General features: G+C 43.3%; 1 protein-coding gene across 1 annotated transcript in view; it reads right to left on the bottom strand.

Moving 5' to 3' along the window:
* Window positions 1-14001, bottom strand: part of ZZEF1 (zinc finger ZZ-type and EF-hand domain containing 1) — a 106488-nt gene that overhangs the window by 23553 nt on the left and 68934 nt on the right. Inside the window, exons 34-42 of the mRNA XM_019659838.1 lie at window positions 12242-12380; window positions 10374-10539; window positions 9354-9616; window positions 8330-8493; window positions 5555-5705; window positions 4059-4198; window positions 3454-3731; window positions 2604-2778; window positions 1958-2090 (exon numbers count right to left, since the gene is read on the bottom strand). Of these exons, the coding sequence (XP_019515383.1) occupies window positions 1958-2090; window positions 2604-2778; window positions 3454-3731; window positions 4059-4198; window positions 5555-5705; window positions 8330-8493; window positions 9354-9616; window positions 10374-10539; window positions 12242-12380 (1609 nt within the window). The remainder of the gene's footprint in view (window positions 1-1957; window positions 2091-2603; window positions 2779-3453; window positions 3732-4058; window positions 4199-5554; window positions 5706-8329; window positions 8494-9353; window positions 9617-10373; window positions 10540-12241; window positions 12381-14001) is intronic.

Raw genomic sequence — 14001 nt, 5'->3', positions numbered from 1 at the left:
ATAAAAATAAAAACATAAACAACTCAATCCAAAAGGCGGCAGGACAAGAGGGGAGAAAAGGAACTAAGAACAGATGAGACAATAATTTAAAAAGGAAGAAGACAGCAGAGTTAAACTCAACCATTTGGATAACTGCATTAAATGTAAATGGTCTAAACATCTCAATTAAAAAGCAAGGATTGTCAGATTGGATTAAAAATGAAGACTACACTATGTGCTATCTATAAGAAATCCACTTTAAATGTAAAGACACAGGCAGGTTAAAGTGAAAAGACGGAAAAAGATATACCATGCAAATGTTAGTAATAAAAAACAAAACAAGGATGCAAGTTATATGGGCACTTTCTGTATCACTTTTGCAATTGTTCTGTAAATGTAAAACTAATCTAAACAATAAAGTGGGTTTTTTTTAAGGAAACAGAAAAAAAAACAAAAAACAAAACAAAACTAGAGATGCTATATGAATATTAAAGTAGATTTCAGAATGAGGAATATTATAAGGGATAAAAAGTGACATTTCATAATGAAATGAGAAATAGACATACACACAATTAATTACATTAAAATGTTTCTATTAACAAAGAAGAAAGGTCTCAAATCAGTGACTTAATAAGACTTTCACTTTAAGAAACTAGAAAAAGAAAAAAGAGCAAATGAAACCCAACGCAAGCAGAAATAAAGAAATGAATAACAATAAAGAAAGAAATCAATGAAATAGAAAACGGAAATAATAGAGAAAAATCAATGAATCAAAAAGCTGATCCTTTGAAAAGATCAAATAAATTGATAAATCTCTGGCTAGACAGTCTATGAAACAAAAAAAGAGAAGACATAAATTACCAAGATCAGGAATGAGAGAAGGCAGCTGATACCTCATGCCAGGTTGAGAGACATTAAAGACTTAAATTTTATAAGCCCTAAATTTATTCCCTAAATATATGAAGAGCTATACTATGCTCCTGTCATAAAACTCAATATCGTTACGATGTTAGTTCTCCCCAAATCGATCTATACATTCAATGCAATGTCAGTCAAAACCCCAGCAGGTTCTTTAACAGGAACTGACACCTGATTAAAAAATTTAAACAGAAAGGCAAAGGAACTAGAGTAGTCAATGCAATTCTGAAAAAGAGTACAAAGTTGGAGGACCTGCTTTCAAGACTTAGTATAAATCTACAATAGTCAAGACAATGTGGTTTTTGAGTAAGGACAGATATATAGATTAATGGAACATAAAATCCATAAATAGACTCAAACATATGGGTCAATTAATTTTCAACAAAGGTGCCAAGATAACTAAATGGAGAAAGAATAGTCTGTTCAACAAATGGTTGGAACAACTAAATATGTATATGAAAAAATAAAAAAACCTTGATCTTTATCTCATCCCATACACAAAAAAATAAAGCATAGACAGTGCCTAACGCTGAAGCTGAATGAGAAAGCAGATTATTTCAGGAGCAGAACTGGGCACATAATGGTTAGATACTCCAGATTGTTTGGAATTTGACAAATTAAGCCAAAAGGGCACTTAGATGTATCTTCACTGTTCTGTTGCTGAAACAAAATGGAAAGTGACATGAATGCCAACACAATTATTCAAAGTTATTTTACATTCATGTAGCCATCTGACTCCATAATATGTTTAAATTACCCATTAGAAAACAAATGACAGTGGCAAATGGAAAAACTACATGTTCAGAACATCTGGCCAAACAAAAAACACAGAGCCATATATACAAAATAACAAGATGGAAAAGGCCTTCAAATTTATCCCCATTCAACCACATCATTTCAGAGATGAGGGGGAAAAAGCTCAGGGAGCTGTAACTTGTTTTTTTTAAAAAAAAACACAAAATCACATGCAGAGGCAAGAACCAGGGTATTGCCATTGATTTTAGGGTATGCAGAGATTAGACAATTTTCTCCCATTCTTAGAAATAATTATGCATGGGACCTGTTTTCCTTTTCCGGGTTTTGACATCGACGATCACAGCCCTGTTCTTCTCAGTAAAGTGCTTCAAGATGATCACATTATGTGGTTCATTGGCATTATCCATATAAACACAGCGGGTCCCCACACAGAGAACCTAGAACATGAAAAAGAGACAGAAAAGGCAACTCGCACAGCACATAGAGACAGGAAAGAGCACTTAATGAGACGCAGGCCCTTTTGCTTGTGCCCCTGACTTCAACAGCACTCACGGGCTTCTCATCTCTAAGTCCAGAGCCTGACATAGGCCTGGCACAGAACTGGTTTAAGTGCTTGCTGGATGCAGAAGCCATGATTTCTTTGTCCCAACCAGTTGAGAGACATGAAGGTTAGAAATGAGATCAGGATGGATGCCAAAGTGAAAACCAACTGTCCTTGGAAGTGCTTTGTAATTTAATATGTTACAGTTACCTGTTATTTAAAGTCAGCTACTGGCTAACAAAATAGATCACATGGCTAAGTTGTTAAAAATGCAAATTGAATAAATTCCATACTCTTGAAATATACTGATATTATAAAAGCAAATTATATAACTGAGAGAAAAATGCTACAGAGACTTGGATGTGTGTGATGAAGATGGAAAGAGGTGGCCAGGCCTTGAGGGACGTACCTGGGGGAAGCCGACCAGCACGAGCAGGGTGAAGATGTTGGTGTGCTTCAGCTGGAAAGGCAACTGCCTGATGCAGTGGTCTGTGAAGGTGGCGATGACGTCACGCCACAGTGGGGCACTGTTGAGTGACCTCAGGATCTCAGCCATGGAGCACGCCCAGTCCAAGCCCACCTGGCTGGAAGGCAAGAGCTCCATTAGGTGGCAGTGCACAGGTTTCAAACCCAACTCGCCAGAGCTCGCTACACTCCAAGGCAGACCCGGAAGCATGCCAAAGAGCATCCATTCATTAGTTTAGAAACTACCAGAACGATGCTTTTCATATAATGGGAAGTGGGAATAAAGATCAGGATCTGTCACTTACATATTCAGTCTACAGTTATGTTTTTTAAAAATCTCTATAAAAAGTTATACGCGTGTGTGCCCTTACGCACATTCACATCAGAAAAAAAGCTTGGAAGGAAATCTATTAAAATAGTATTAATCAGATGTATTAATATGGTGCAAGCCAGGTTGATTCTTATTCTTCATTTCTGTTTTCCAAATTTGGTATTGTTACTTTTATAATGAAAACAGATCTATTTTCAACCCCAAAGCCTATATTTATTGCTTTCAGGAACAAACAAACCAGAATATATATCATCAGAGCTAAATCAACAGACAGTACCCAGGCTGTTTTAATGTGGGTTTTAAGCATAGTTTCAATGTCTGCTGACAGCACTGCTAATAAAGCTAACTCTAGTCTCACAAAAAATTCCCAGACAACAGCACTGAAGTACCCTGAAATTAGTTCACAGCCAGACCACCGACTTAAAGAAATGAACACCAAAGCCAGGGAGACTGTGGTAGCTACCTGTCCAGACACACAGCGCCCAGGCTAAAGAGCAGGTGGGTGGTCTTCCAGCCATCGGGCACGATGGAACTGTCCCCTGCTGCAAACAGGTTGTGTTTGGCTGAGAGGACCTTGATCACTGCAGCATCTACCTCTGCTGGTAAAAGGCGTATGATTAACTGGCCGAGAAGGCCCAGGGTGAGGTGGTAGGTTTCATTCAGGTGACCTGCGTTTGAGATGACAACCTGAAACATGAGTGGGAGGACGTGCTCCAGGTCTACCAGGGGGACTGTGGGATCCTGCCAAGAGAGGGAGAAAAATCTCTTCAATATAAAATCCATGTAACTACACCAACTAAACACTCCATCCCCTCCATGTGTTATTTACAACAGGCCTAGTTGTAGATTACGCAGTGTCTTTCATAAATGGCTTATGTACAAAATCAACTGTAAAATAAACATTCTCGGGTATCGCCTTACGATCCTACTTTTGACTTACAGCCGTACCATCAGGAATACACTGATGACTACTATTAACAGCTAGTTTCAGTACATGGCTCACCAAAAAATTTATTTCTGTGCGTAACACCACCCCTCTTTTAAAAGAAAATGCCATTTTTCTCTTACCGACGTTAAGGGAGGCAACATGGCTGCTAGTAAGCCCAAGATCCTCTTCTGGGAACACTCAGCAAACACCTGCTCAGGGCTTGGAGTAATTGCCTTTTGCTCAATGGGCTTCTGAGATGACGCTTCTGAGTTTTCAGCATCTGAGTCATAAAATACCAAACTTTCAGATTTTCCCGGCTTCTATGTATGTATGAAGAGGCAGTAAGCCGTCACACTGTCCGTGGTCCCTGTGCTACTACAGGATAAGGCTAGCGCTTTACAAACCTATTTCTGAACATGTCTTGCTCAAGGAGGCCTACCCCGCTCTCCCTGCTGAAATGCAGAACCTGCCCTCCCAGCCTTCCCACCCCTCTGCACGCCCCCACCCCCCTGACCTTGCTGCTCTTTTGTGCTCAGAGTATTTAACCTCCTTTTAACATATCATGTTGTTGCTATATATTGTCTACTGTCTGTCTTCACGTCTATTAGATTTTTGGTTTTTTCAGTGATGGATCAGTAAGCACCTAGAAGTGTTTCTGGAGCATGGCAGGTACCCAGTCACTACCTGACGAGTGAATAAACCACCTCTGAACCAGGATGCTGATCCTCCACGGAATCAGACCACAGGAGACTGATGACCGAGACTGACATGGAGTGCCAGACAGTTTTCTGGAACTTAGAATTACACATGCTGCACAGAAGAGCATCCGCTCCTCTGAGAGGCGACCCCACAGATGGGCAGGATGCCCGGTGCTCACCCCTGCCACCATCACAGAGCGGGCACATGGAAAAGATCCTGCCTCCCGAGGCTGCACTGAGGAGGAGGCTGAGTCTCTTCAGCCCACAGCACCTCCATCTCCTGGCTCCTCCATCTTCCTACAACACAGCTCTGACCTCGCCGCTCCTATCCCTAGGCAGGCGCCCGCCCTCACCTTCCCGTGCTCCACTCCATCCCTACACACCGCCGAGGGGACTTCTCCCCAGTATCTGTCTGGGGGTTCTCCACTCTGGGACCTTTGCTCACGTTGTTCTTCCTACCCTGAATGCCCTTCCCCATAGCAGATCCTAGCACTTTCAAAGTCCCCTTCAGCCTTTCCTTTATAAGGCTTTATGTGAATACAACCTGTTCCAGTTAAATACCAGTTACTGCTAATATCACTTACACCTCTCTTCTGGACAGAATCACATTCCACTTCAAATTCCAGTCACCTGCACCTTTGCCTTAACCCCACCCCCCAGGCTGTAAGCTCCGCGAGGGCAGGAGCTATGTGTCTTACTGTGGTCCAGCACAGTGCTTGGCACACAAAAGCAATTTAGTAAATTAGGGAATAAACAAGGTAGGAAAGCAGGCAAAGAGAAGGAAAGATAACTTTCAAAGTGTTATCAGTGCCAACACTGAGAAACCATGCACTCTTGGTTTGCTGACCAATTTTAGATTGTGCAACCAGTGGCTCAGGGGTGGGTATGTGTGCATTTTAAGATGAAGGAGAGCAAGGGAATTGTCAACTAGTCTTTACCTGGAAGTCCTGTAGGTGTGTTAGCATCAGCAGGAGAGTCTGAAATTTGAGTCTGGAGCGAAGGATCCTTCATTAACGATACACTTTCATCTGCCTTATTTTTCTGCTTGCAATCCAAAGATCTGCCTTCCTTCTGAATATCTCTCTTTCCCTAAAGACAAAATGGTGAATGTAAAAGAAATCAAGGTTTCTTATTATTAAAGTTCACTCATTGATATTATAATACAACTTTTTAAATCATTAGCCCATCAGTCTTCACAGACTAAAATACTTTCGAATTCCATTAGAAAATGCCCCTCATTTCCAATGATAAATCTACACTCTAAGACAGTAATCACCGCATCACATCCCCCCAAACATCTCCCAAATGCCCCACCGTCAGAGCCTGCAGTCACATAAGCAGTGGCTCCATTACAAAACCTCTCACACATTCTATTTAGCTTTCAGAAGCCAGCATGAAAAGGTCTTCTTTGGAGAAAAAAAGAAAAAGATAACAGTGTGGCTTTCCTCCTAGCACAGTAAGCTGACTTATGCTTTTGAGAATTCCATTTTGGCAAGACTTGTTAAAGGAGTCCTCATTGGAGCTGCGAGCGTTTTCTGGGCTCAGCCTGGCAGGGTGACAGCCCTCGGCCTGAATCCCTGAGGAGTCACTTGCAGCATCCCCTAATCACCTGCACTCCTTGGGCTCTCAGGGTCCTTTCCCTGTTGTCACATAGGCTTACACACGGAAAGTAGGTCACGCAGGAAGTCTGCTGTGCACGGTGGAGGCACCCCACCTCTAAGAAGTCTGGGAAGGCCAGGACATTTTGGATCCAGAGGTGGAGTTTTGTACAACACCAAACCCTCATGAGAAGATCCTGACATCTCCTAGTGGCAGCTGATTTATCCTTCCCTCTCTGGATACCCTCAGCCCCTCCTAAGAAAAAACTGGTTATAAAATTGTCCTAAGAAGGGACTGAGACTTGGAGAGCCACCTGCCTTGTTAAAAACGTTCCCTCTGAAAATACCTCTGGCACCATACTCTCTGTACCATGTGGCCCTTTGTGAAAACAATGTAATTCCAAAGTTCTGGCTAATAACTTTACTCTTGACTTTCTTTCCTGTTATCACAGGCCTCCAAAGAGACACTGCAGTCGCACACAAGTGGCACCCAAAAAGGGGCTCGAATACTGGCCCGAGGTCGTTGTAGACAAAAAATCCCTTGGATGACGCCTCTGGGTGAGGCTGATTTCTTGGTTGTTTAAAACAAAAAGTATCTCTAGTCACTGGAGGGGAAGATACTCTTAATAGGGCCTGGGATTGGCTAGAAACACGTGGCAGTTCAAAGATTTGTATTCAGAGCCCAAATGGGATATGGTCCTTAGGGGAAACTGCAGCTTTGCTAGAAGACTAAGAGACTGAGCCAGAAGCCAGGTAACCTGGGTGCACCCAGATGCTAACGAAGGAGAGCCAAAGGGTAGGGACACCTCAGGAAGAAAATAATGCCCTGGGAGCTCCTTAGATAAAGGCTGATTCCAGTCCCTGGGCAGGGAAAGCCTAAAATATAAGCCTGAAACATCTTTGCGTATTAAAAATTAAGGAAGTGCTCAAAGAATAATGGAGGCATCAAAAGGACACAAAAGTCAGCTGGAAGGAGCGTCTATTGGCCAAATATGGGACAATTCGAGCATCAAAATAAATAATGAAAAATAACAGATTCTAATCCATTGAATAAAAAAAGATCCACTGAGTCCATTCTGATATAAATAATGAATAAGTAGATAAATGGGAAGCCCAGTGCTCATGGGTGGTATAGTATATGATGCTGAAACCTCACAAGAAGATACAATTATTCCCAGGCTTAAAAGTCAAGACTGCTGACTTATCCTGTCTCTGATGATAATGTTCTCTCTGCCCCACCACAATCTGTGGGGGGGGGCAAAATGCTGCCTGGAGAAGGGGTCTGTGGTCCAAAATGCTGACGCCTGAGAGACAGGCTTGAAGGTTGTTATGTCACCTGTCTTGTGCTGGCTCTCTGGCTGAATGAAGCTAATAGAATTTTCAACTTTTTGCCAGCCCTCAGTTTTTGTTTTTCTCTAAATGACAACGGGATCCGCGTGAGCAATAACTAAGTGGGGACACTGAACTAGTTACCATGACAGAGACATCAGCAGCTCCTGAGGCAAAGTTAGGGGCTCGGACAGCATCCACTCCAGCTTTGGAGGCAGCATTGCAGAAGCTATGCTGTGCTCGCTCTCAAAACAATCTTTAATGTCACTATCACAGGTAATGCCTGGGTCCAGAAAGGCTTTTCTTCTACTTACACAAGTATATGGAAACTACTGTGTCTACTTGGCAAACAGTAAGCACTTAGTGTCACCTATTTGTTGGCTGATATAAAGATAGCTTCATATATATAGTGTCCACCATGGGCCAGGAACTAATCTCTTTAGGTGCGTACTCTTGTTCAATCTTTACAGAAACCATCAGGAGGCAGGTGACAGGAGGAGCTAGCACTGATATGGAACTTACCTGAACTCTGTTTTAAGCACTTTACAGGCATTAACTCAATGTGTGTAATGTATGTAAATCCTCACAACAACCCTATTATCATCCAGTTTTCTGGATGAGAAAGCTGAAGTGAAGAGGCTGTGAATGTGCCCAGGGTCTGACAGAGCAGAGATCTGAACCCAAGCGATCTGTGACCTTAACCTCTCTGCTCTGCTCCCTCGTGTGAATGGCTCTCTCTGAGTTTGATTAACCTGCGATTCTGCATAGTAAAGAATTGTTATTTACATTGCAGTGCACAAAAGGGCCTGATGGTTCCTCAGCAATCTGGAAAGCTTGCTTCTCTCGCTGCTCCTCTGATGTTCTGGGGGGTACAGTGACTGGTGGGGCCTGATGTTCTGCAGCAGAGTCATTGTCTGGCAATACACCAAGAAGAGCCAGAGCTTTAAGACCTACATAGGAAGCAAATGAGAGAATGGTAAGAAGTTTTATACCAAGAGCTATTTCTGGTTCAGTGCCATAAATCTCTTTGCTACTGAATGGAAATCAATGGCGGAGTTCTCCACAAACCAAACCAAGGAGCACCCGGTGCGAACCTCCCTGCCCATCCAAATCTATTCAGCAACTGATTTCAGACACCAAAAGTGTGGATAGTGAGGGATACCTGAACGTTATCAACAGAAGACAAAAGATACAATAAGACTGTCTATCTAGAAAATTGTAAACATTAACATTTTATAGTAGCCTCACACAACTAGATTTCTAAATTCCCACTGGTAAATGGATAACAAAATAGCTATGAAGCATCTGCTACCTCATACAGGTCTGATTTCCCCTGGCATTTACTAGAATGGGGAGTCCATTATTCTGAAAGGCATTTAAATGTCTCAGAAGTTTCACATTCATGTTATTTTCTCCTTAGCAACCCTTGGTAAAGTCAAAATCCTCTAGATATTTTATTAGTCAAACTGTTTTAGTTATAAATAGCTCTCATCTAGAATACAGTTGTATGAAAGTAGATTTGTACTGCAGGTTAAAAAAAAGGCTGAATTCTTTTGGCAAAGTTAAGGCAAATACTAAATACTTCATCCACAGATATCAGAGTTCTAATTACTAATTTTTTTACATCTTCATGTAAATATTTTAGAGACTAAATGCCAGTGCATTTGGGAATATAAAGATGAACACCAGGATGAGCACCTCCTGTGGCCAACTGGGTTTTGCAGCCTCTAAACCACTCACAGCATTTCACTTCTCTTGGGGCTTTTCCTTCACAAGCAGCTCATGGTTTTGGTGCATGAGGAACAATTACCTTTCCCCTGGTGAGCCTTCATGAGACAGTCCCCGACCAGCTGCATGCACTGGCTGCGCAGGGTGGTGGCACTGCTCCGGGCCCCAGGATCCAGCTTCTCACCATCCACCTCCTCTGAACTGGCCAGATGGGCGCTGTAGAGGGCCAGGGCAGCGAAGAGCAGCCAGGCATAGTTGTGGATATAGGGCTGGATGAGCCTCTGCCGGTCGCTGATCCGGATGGTCACCATCGGGTGGGCCGTAATGCTGTGGGTAGGCAAATGGCTGCGAAGACAAGATATTTTTAAGGCCGACACATCTTTGTGAGGCTCATAAAAAGGAAAAGAGGGCCTCTGGGAATCACACGCATGGTCACAACTTGGCAGTCATTACCTCTAAGGCTGTAGTGATTGAAAAGTTAAAGCTAAGTAGGAGGGGGTCCTCGCCCAGAAAAGTGAACAAACACAAATATTGTGCATATCATTTCAGGATTTTACAACCCCCAGAAGACTGTCTATGGAAACCAGAAGACATAAGAATTCCTTAGTGGGGGCCGACCTAGTGGCTCAGTTGGTTAAGAGCTAATCAAGAGTGCGAGCTCTGAGCAACAGGGTCGCTGGTTCAATTCCCGGCACAAGCTGAGCTGCCAACAGGTGGCAGGATAGCTCAGCTAAAAAAAAAATTCCTTAGTGGGAAATTTTGCAGAGTGTGAGTATAGCATTTTGGTAATGTGAGAAAATGCCCATAATTTTTTGAGATGGATATAAAGTATGTAGGAAAGAAATTCTTTAAGCTGTAATTGGCTTTAAAATACTTTAACAAAGGATGGGGGGAAGGAAGGAATAAGCTAAGTACATACAGCAAAATCTTCCTATTGTTGAGTCTGGGTAATGGGTATCATGGGGATTCATTGTACTAGTTTCTTTACTTGTGGGTATGTTTGAAATTTTTTTATAATGAAAGGTTTTTTTGTTATTAAAAAAAAAAATCAAAGGAATACATGAGGAAAAGGTGACAGGGTTAGAGGTCATCTGAAACATACCCATAGGAATATTTCTTTGCTGCATAGCATCCATAGCAAAGATCAAAGTCATAGCATACGTTGCAATTCATCCTCCGGCCTATGATCAAACCCTGGCAGTTGTCACAGGTAAACTCCATGTTGACCATTTCATGGTCATCTCCATGGCCCTCAGGCTTCACTCCACCTGGGGAAAAAAAAAGTGTGAGGTGGATTGGGCAAAGGGCTAGCTTCCAACCCCAAACCAACCCCAGAAGCCCTGCTGTTCCCAATTTATTGCTGAGAACATCAGGGCCACAGGCATCTCCTGGAGACCAGGGCCTTCTGCCCGGTGGCTCTGAGCACTGAACCTTCTCAGCAACGATACTACGGGTAGGCCCCTCCTTTTCCAGCGCAACACACTGATGAAATAGATTACCAAGTCTCATCATGACCATCATTTGGCAGAAACAAGTCTACATGGCAATTTGTGAGCTGTCTCCCACGACCCATCCTCGGATAAATATTAAGCATCTATTGTGTATTCCTGGTAACATGCATTGAGGAGTGATCCGGTTTTTGTTCTTACTTTTGCATTCCAGAATCAGAGATGAAAACAGACTTCATAACCCCAGAGCCAGTGAATGAGCATGTTAGTCACGAAAGACTGACTGCGCTGGTCTCCTTCTCACTCTAAGTCCAGTGGGTCTCTAAACCCTGTCAGAGGCCCTGCTCACGGCTCCTCACAGCTGGCTCACTTCTGTTCACACTGCCGCAAATCTACGCCAGGCATTAATCCTGTCACTACTGTGGCTGACTTCCTACGGGAAACTCTTGTACGAACAGAACCACCATCCTCTATCACAGTTCTGACTGTGTTAACACCCTGCTTGAAAAACCTTTCCGGCTGTCTATAGACTCATTCAAATTCCTTAGCCTAGTATCTGAGGTCCCCCAATCTGGGCCCTGCCTGTTCCATCCAGCACTCAGCTGGACACTGGAGCATGTCTATCTAAACACACCACAGATGCTCACGCCTCTGTCCTTGAACTTGTTCTGCCTTGGATAGTGACGCACTCTCATCAATGTTTCCTTCACATCATGCAGTTCTTTCTTCAAAGATCAACTCACACCTCACCTCCTCCACAAGCTTTCCCTGCAACAGTGATTGCTACTAATTCTGAGTTTTTCCAGAACATTCTGTACTGCTCACCTGTAAGTCAGCATGTACACTCTTGTACTAGAATAGACGTTTTGTGGGTATGCCCTGTCCCCTGCTAAGACTGTAAATGGTTCCAGGGCAGGGGCTGCATCTTTTTTTTTTTTTTTTAGCTGAGCCATCCTGCCATGTTGGCAGCTCAGCGGCTGCTCAGCTCGGGCTGGGACTCGAACTGCTGTTGCTCAGAGCTCAAACTCTTCAGCGAGCTCTTAACCACCTGAGCCACTCGGCCGGCCCCCAGGGCTGCATCTTTTATGACTGGGTCACACACACAAAAAGCACTCAGCTGTTCACCACTGTTGGTCTGCCTTACCTCAGCACCTACAAGTCAAGAGTATTCGAGAATTTCTGCAGTTTGTTTTTTGTGTGTGTATATTTTACTACTTGTAAACACTGCATGATTCAAAAGGAAAAATGACTTCCTGGAAACTCAACGGAATGTACGTTCATTGGTCTTGAGTGTTTATCAAGTGCCTACATTCACCATGATGGAAGATGGACGCATGTCTGGTAACAGAGTCTAGAACTTATCCAGCTGGGGAGATAAGGCTCACATTTGCCAACAAGTCAGAGAATACAACTGGGCTGTATTTTTATTTAGTACAATGAGAGTTTAAAAAAATGACGAGATCACAGAAAATAGATACAATTATTACTCTTGCGTATGGCATACTCAGACCATGAAATTTACCTAGGAAGCAGGTTTTGCATAGATCCATGTCACTGCACTGCAGGCATCGGTAGCGATGCCCGGGGGCAATCTCATCACACCCATCACAAGAGATGTCCACATTTAACAGGTCACAGTAGCGAGCAATAAACATGTGCATCTGTAAGGTGAAATAAACACAATTACCCAACAGACTTTCTGATACTGCCATTATTCGTTAATCAATCCATCCTTTAATAGGTACTTTAGATATTCCAGGCATTGTACTAGGTGTTAGCATTAGGAAATAATGGAGCTTAGTGTCTAGCTGGGAATTCCCTCAAGCAAACAGATGACACCTCATAGCATAATAAGGCTTTGACAGGCATATTCAGGAGGCTTAGAGAACACAGAAGAGGGGCAACATGGGTTTAGCAAGGTCAGGTTTTTCAAAGGAGATAATTCTTCAGTTGTTACCCAAGGGACAAATGAGTATTAGGTGGGTGGGGATGAGGGTGGGGGGCATATCAGATAAAAGCAACAACGAGTTCTACAGGCAGCAAAAGGGAGCAAGACAATGGTTCATGAAACTGGCAATAATTCAGTATGTGGCATACATACAGTACAGAGGGGGGAATAACCAGATGAAGTTAGAAAGGTTAAACCACGAAGGCCCCAATGTCAGCCTGAGGAGTCACCGACCATTTTCAAATAGAAGACGAATTTCCTCCTGTTACTGAGTGAAGAGTGGATTGAAGGGGGCAAGACTAGAGTCAGGGAAACCGACCAGAAAAGACGCTGGCAACATAACCTCATGACAGGTGACAAGGGCTGAACCCAGCGAGACAGTGAAAGGTGGGCAGGTTTGGGAGGTATTAAGGAGGCAGAAGTGGGAACCTTGAGGACTAACTGGATATGGGGCTCAGTAAAAGGGAAGGGTCAAGAGCAACATCCAGATTTATGGCATGGGTGTTTAGTTAGAGACAGACAGTGTTCACAGATACAGGAAACACTGCAATAGAAGCACTGCTTGCTGGCACTTAATAAGAAAAACTTTCTGGAGAGACAGTCAGGGCACTGTGTCATGAACAAATTGTTTCACTGGAAAGCATCTGGAGGCTATAGTACAGTTTATCTTTACAGCCTGGAAATATGGGAGATAAATCGCTAAGTCACCACCAATAATATATCCGAGCAAATATGCCAAGTCACCTTAGAATTACAGAATGGCTCCCAGTAATATATTAACATACACGAGAGAAAAATCACTAAGGCCCAGGTGGTGTGCTCCATCGAAGCACCACAGAGGTGCTATATGAACAAAGTAACTGGCACATAGTAGGCGTGCAACACTAAAAAGATTAAGGAATCTGAAGCAGCAGATGCCTGGCACAAAGTGGTGGTGAGATTAACACCTAATGTGGAGATGGACACGACGGGCCGTCTGAGCCGGATGCGTTTACACATCTGAATCATGTAACTGATTCTGTGTACATATGGCTGCTTCCATGGCCACCAGGCAACCTTCGGATTGAAACGCGGCACCCCATGCTGCTGGCTCCAGGAAAAGAATGTGCTGCACCAAGGACGCCAGAGGCCAGGGCCTTTGGCAATTCTATTTCTCACTGTAAATTAAGAAACTGGCACTGAATAGTACGCTTCAGGCCCATGAGCCAATTTTCTGTGAGTCTAGGTCTATGGGAGGGAGCCACTCTCTGAGTGTGGTCAAGTCAGGACTCAGGGTCCCTCAGGTTAAAGACCAGACTCAGTTGACAGTAAAGTCACTAAGGCGCTGCCTGCCA

The sequence above is a fragment of the Hipposideros armiger genome, unplaced genomic scaffold, assembly GCF_001890085.2.
Source record: "Hipposideros armiger isolate ML-2016 unplaced genomic scaffold, ASM189008v1 scaffold_304, whole genome shotgun sequence".
Classification (NCBI taxonomy): domain Eukaryota; kingdom Metazoa; phylum Chordata; class Mammalia; order Chiroptera; family Hipposideridae; genus Hipposideros; species Hipposideros armiger.
Note: the sequence above shows the minus strand (reverse complement) of the source record. Positions and strands in the feature narration are given on the sequence as shown.